At 59.5% G+C, this 5,487-nt stretch overlaps 1 protein-coding gene across 1 annotated transcript; it reads left to right on the top strand.

Moving 5' to 3' along the window:
• Positions 1 to 5,052, top strand: NGB (neuroglobin). The gene is made up of 4 exons (XM_080596125.1): positions 1 to 147; positions 837 to 948; positions 2,095 to 2,214; positions 2,967 to 5,052. Exons 1-4 carry the CDS (start codon positions 44 to 46, stop codon positions 3,111 to 3,113), a joined length of 483 nt encoding a protein of 160 aa, XP_080452251.1. The 5' UTR covers positions 1 to 43; the 3' UTR covers positions 3,114 to 5,052.
• Positions 5,053 to 5,487: the final 435 nt, after the last annotated feature.

Here is a 5,487-nt window from a genome sequence, read left to right as displayed (position 1 = left end):
GAAAGGGGCAGCTCCCCCCGGCGGGCCCTTCCCCGCCCCCGCCATGGCGAGCGGGATGCTGTCAGGCGCGCAGCGGGCGCTGATCCGGGAGAGCTGGCGGCGGGTGAGCGGCAGCCCGGTGCAGCACGGCCTCGTCCTCTTCTCCAGGTGAGCGCCCAAGGGCGGGGGGCAGCTAAGCGACGGGTCGTGGCCCCCCTGCCGCCCCTGGGCAGGTCGTGGTGGTGGTGGTGGTGGTGGTCGCCCGAGTGGCCCCCCCGGTCCCGGAGCAGAGGACGCGCCATGTGGGGGTCTCCGGTGAGCGCCTCGGCTGTGGGGAAAGAAAAGGGAAAAACCTGTGAGAAGTCGCCCCGAGAGCCCGGTGGAGAGTTGGTGACCACCAGGAAAGGGCAGCGGGGGGCCAGGGCCAAGCCTTGTGGCTGGGGGACCCTGCGGTTCAGCGTGCGGGGTGGGGAGAAGGGAGGCTGGTGGTGCACCTGAGCTCCCCTCAGCACCCAGGCTTCCCCCGGTTTTGGCAGCTTTGAAGCTCAAGGGGATCGTGGGTGGGAAGGGGAAGGCACCGAGCAGGATTTGGGGGAGCGGGGCCGGGCTGGGAGGATCCACAGGTGCCAAAGCCACAGGTCTGAGAGCTGGGACCTTGGGCTAGGGAAAGGGGGGCTGCTTTTGCCAGTAGATAATCTGGGTTTCCCCAGACTAAGACTGGGACTTCCACATCCTTCGCAGGTGCGGAAGGAGCAGCAGGAGGAAAGGGGGCGGCGGGGTGCTGCTGGTGGGGTGAGCGGGACTCTGCGCCACGTTAAGGACGTGAGGAGATGGGGGCTTCTCTCTCGCTGTTGCAGGTTGTTTGATCTGGACCCTGACCTGTTGCCCCTTTTCCAGTACAACTGCAAGCAGTTTGCCAGCCCCCAGGAGTGCCTGTCCGCCCCCGAGTTCCTGGATCACGTTAGGAAGGTGAGAGCGGGGCAGGAGGAAGCCTCCGGGCAGTGTTTTGGGTTTTGGGACTGGCTGGGAGCACACGGCAGTCTCCTCTCCCTCCAGAACTGGGAGAGGAGCGATGCCGATGTCGCCCTGCGGGAGCTCGTGCACAGAGGGAGCCAGACCCGGCACAGCAGGAGCCCTTTGAGCCCTGAGGAGTAGCCAGGCAGAGAAAGAGCGCAGCCGTGGCTTGCAGATGCCTTCGTAACCCCGTAACCTCCATCTTCAGACCGGTTTTCATAGCCTCCATCTTTAAACCAGTGCAGTGCCTTGCGTGCCTGTCTTGCTCCTTGTGAGAGGCTGCTTCAGGACTGCTCTCCTCTGATTGCTGCAAGCTTTTTGCTATTTTCCAGCCTTTGCTTATTGGGCAAGTTATGTCCATTTTTACTTCTGCTATTACTGCCTTAAGCTGAAATAGCTCTTTGCTCTTGTTGGAGATAATTTCCCTGTTGAAATTGTACAGCACAATTCTATCACCTCTTGGTTTTGCCAAGCCAACCATGCCCTGGCTTTAATCTCTTCTTCTAATTTGGTCTGTCTGTTCCCTTCATCCCTTGTTAACCCTTCTCTGTTCTGTCTCCGTTTGGCTCTTCATGCCCCTGGCAGATCACTGTGGTATGTGCTCTGGCAGACCAGGTCTCTTGGCTATGCTAGCCATCCCCTCGCCTCAAAATACCTTGGCTGACCTTAGAGTTGCAGTTGACTTGTACACAGTTGCACCATCTTGGTAACTTCTAGCTGGCAGCTCTAGTCCTGGCAACTTCCAGGGCTCCTCTGTAGTTGTCCTGGGCTCCTAAGACCACATCAGCGTTAGATCTTGGCCCATAACTGCTCTGCTACAGGGCTCTCCTCCCTCCGCTGGGGCAGGGAGGCCAGCAGTGCTGCTTGCTGTAGCACCTCTGGCAGCATCCTGCGGAAGGATGTGGGGTGTGCTACAGTCAGTGTGCCCTGCAAATGTGACAGGTCACAGCAGAGCAAAGGAAAGCTCAGAGCGCACCTGCTCTGCTGGGAGGTGGTGGTGGCGGCCATCAGGCTGAGAAAGGTGAAGCTGCGGGGTCAGCCCCTTCCCCCAGAAGGGCAGCAGAGCCTTATTAGTGCTGTTCTACCTGTGTGCTCCTGTAGGTGATGCTGGTGATTGATGCGGCCGTGAGCCACCTGGAGAACTTGCCCTGCCTGGAAGAATATCTCTGCAACCTCGGCAAGAAGCACCAGGCAATCGGTGTGAAGGTTGAGTCTTTCTCGGTGAGGCATCCTCTTTCAGTCCACTGTGGCTGTGTTTGTGCAGCGCTGCCTGCAGCCCTCAGCTGTCCCCATTCTCCTGTGCCCACCCGCTGGGTTCAGCTGGCTGGAGAGAAAGCTGGAGGCTCAGTGCAGCCCCTGAGCTGTGTGGTGGTGTTGGCTTGGTCAGGGAAACCCTTGAACTCCCCTCGTTTCCTGCCCATGGAGTGAGGACAGAGGGCAGCAAGGCATTTCCCCAGGGAAATGCTCAGGGGATGCTGAACCTCAGCCCCTCCATGTTTCCAGACATAAACACACCTTACTCGGGGTGGTGACACTGGCCAGCCCAGGATGAGGAACGCCCTGCAGGGAGGGTGGTGCACAGGCAAGGCCCTAAGCCTCTATCTGGTGCTCCCAACCTGTCTCCTGGCACGTTGGCATGGCTCAGCTCTGCTGGTCCAGTCCACTGCTGTGCCAGGGGACAGCTCTCTAGTGGTGATACCCACACTGTGTCAGCCCTTTCTCCCTGCCTGCACTTCCTAATGAGCTGGTGGAGAGGTGAGAGCCAGCGCAGGGCAAGGCAGGGGGATGGTGTGGGTCAGCACCCGAGCAGGATCCAGGCTGCCTCTGGGGCTCCTCTGAACAGCCAGGGATGGGGCTGGCTGCTTCCGCAGGTGCCCTGCAATGGGAGAAGCCCTAAGCGGTGGTAGAGCAAGAGAAGGGGCTGCCTGTTGCACCCTGCTGCTGAGCTTGTTGCCTCCCCGCTTGGTTTGCAGACCGTTGGCGAGTCCTTGCTGTACATGCTGGAGAAATGCCTCGGCGCTGCCTTCAGCCCGGACGTGCGGGAGGCTTGGACCAAACTCTACGGTGCTGTGGTGAAAGCCATGCGGCGCGGCTGGGAGCCCCTCCCGGAGGGGGACTAGCCCAGCCAGCCTTCCCCACCGCTGCCCTCGCAGCAGCCCTGCACGGGGCAGGCGCTCACCCTCTCTCTGCCTCTCTCCGTCTTTCTCTGTGCACCAGCCCATCTTCATCTCCTCCAGCCACGTGTGCTTCAGGTCTCTCTCGGTAATCCTGCCTTGCTTTGACACGACCACATCTCTGCCTTTGCTGATGGCCAGTAGGGTATTTCTCTTCAGGGAAGCATGGGAGCGACAGGTCCTCTGCCCTGCCCCAGGTTCCTCGGGGCCAGCTGGAGCACCAGCGCTGGTGTCTGTGCTCTGGTCTTCAGCTGGATCCCCTCCCCTCCTCTCGCTGCCCACCCTAGTTAGGTGACAGCTGGAGGTGTCCTCAGAGGCTCATTTGCCTGAGATCCTCTTTGCTGTGCTCGAGACCTGCTGAGGCTGTCACCACTCACTTCTCGTGCACGGCTGTGCCCGCTTCAGCTGTGCAGGTGGCGGCTGGCTCGGCTCGCTGCAGGGGCAGGGGTTGCTGCAGCCGTGTAGGGCAGCAGAGGCAGGAGCTGGCTGTGCAGTGATGCCATCCTTCCCCGTCCCTGCGGCGAGCTTTTTCCTGCTCTCCTCACCCAGGTGTTGCTCCTGGTCCATCCTGGTGCTCTCCCCCCTGAGTGGCACCCTGGGTCTTTCCCTGCGTAAGGTTGGTCACAGCTTACTGTGTCTCCTAGGGATGTTTCAAGCAGTGGGGTCACGTTAATGCCAAGGTAGGGCTGCTCTTAGCAGGTGTGGGCTGCTGTCCGGAAGGATTTCTGTCTGCTTGGCTGGCTGGTTTTAACCCGAGAGCCCGCTGAAATGCAGCAGCAGTAGTGGCTATTTAATGCTTTGTATTGAGGAGAATAAAGTAAATACAAGAAACAATGTCTTAGAATAAAAATGAAGGTTGCAATCATGTCATGGCAACGGCTTCCAGAAATGATTCTGGCTCTCGGCCAGAGGAAGCATAGCTGGAATTTCTCTGCTGATGCTGTCGGGACCTGGAGTGCTTCCCAGCTGCACACAATGCCCATCTGCAGAGCTTCCTCACCCCTCGGAAATAACTCCCGCCGTACTTGAGACACAGCCACTTCAGGGGGGAGAAGGTGCCCCGTTAGCCGCGTGCAGCAGAGCTGCGTTAGGCCAGGAGCAAGAATAAAGCACCTGCTGGAAGAAATCCAAGGAAACGGCTGAGAGGCAGCGCCTGATGGCTCTGCTGGGAGCTGAACTTGAGTGCTTTGGAGAAGAGGCCACCTTTATGGGTGAGCTGCTGTGGAACTGGCAGAGCTGTGTTTCCAGCTGTCACTAGCCCCAGGATATGGAGCAAGTCTTCATCTACAGGCAGCTCCCTTTGCTGCTCCTTCAGGGCCGGAGGAGCTTGACATTCAGGGCTGCGCCGTCCTGCTCTAGTGACATGTTTCGTCTGCACTGAAGTGTCTCTCCCTGGGGCAAGATGAGGGAGCAGAGAGGTGTCTCAGCACAGCCACCCGTGCCATCTTTGCTGTCCTCCCCCTGGTAGCAGGCTGTGCTCCTGCAGGCCCCCGTGGTGTTGCGCATCCTCACCCATGGCCCTCTGTCACCTGGCCCCGGTGGGGCCTGCAGCTTCCTCCCGGCTCTGGTCCGGGAACCAGGGATGGAGGAGCTGGAGGGGAAGCGCTGGTATGGGGCAGCAGGGGCTGGGGCTGGGGACGTCCCCTCTGCAGCCCTCAGCATCACAGGGAGGATCCTTCTGGCTCCACGTGGCACGTAGGCAGGTGGGTGATGGATGGGGCGCGTGCCGCTGCACCAAGCGATCCCCTCTTCCTATAGCTTTCCCAGCTCCTTGACTTCTCCTCTTCTGTACCACGTTTTGTGTAACGCCTAGGAGAAATAAACTAGTCCGTGTGCCTCTTATACCCAGCTGTACTGTTTAATAAAGAACAACAGTGAGCCTCTGCCCTTTTGGCTGCCTGATGTTTATTTTAATATAAGAGGCCTGAGCAAGCTAAAAAAAAAAGGATGACGGGGGGAGCTTGCTGGTTTCTTGTCAGCAATAGCCTTGGAGATGTTGGATGCTGGAAGTGCTCACGTAGTCCAGCTGGGCTGTGCCATGAGCAGGCACCCGGCATCGAAAGTCTTCTGGTGATTTTGTGCACTGTGGTCGAAGGGGTGAGCTGCAGGACGGGCAGCAGAGGCTGCTGACCACTCTCTGCCTGCCAGATCTAACAGTCTCAGATGGAATTACACACTTAAGCAGCCAACCAGCCTCAGACCCCCCCTTCTGCGCTGTCTGGCTGCTGCTTTTGTTCTGGGAGGCGGCAGCAGCTGTGCTCTGCCTCAGCCCCGCGGCCGAGGGCGATGGGCGGCCTGCAGGGCGACGGGCTGCGTGGGC

The sequence above is a fragment of the Anser brachyrhynchus genome (assembly GCF_964034855.1).
Source record: "Anser brachyrhynchus genome assembly, chromosome: 5".
Classification (NCBI taxonomy): Eukaryota; Metazoa; Chordata; class Aves; order Anseriformes; family Anatidae; genus Anser; species Anser brachyrhynchus.
Note: the sequence above shows the minus strand (reverse complement) of the source record. Positions and strands in the feature narration are given on the sequence as shown.

Excerpts from the sequence above, each read along its gene's own strand:
- NGB (XM_080596125.1), top strand. The coding sequence starts at position 44 with ATGGCGAGCGGGATGCTGTCAGGCGCGCAGCGGGCGCTGATCCGGGAG. Across the intron at positions 148-836 it reads GGCCTCGTCCTCTTCTCCAG|GTTGTTTGATCTGGACCCTG; the intron begins GTGAGCGCCCAA and ends TCGCTGTTGCAG. Across the intron at positions 2,215-2,966 it reads TGAAGGTTGAGTCTTTCTCG|ACCGTTGGCGAGTCCTTGCT; the intron begins GTGAGGCATCCT and ends CTTGGTTTGCAG.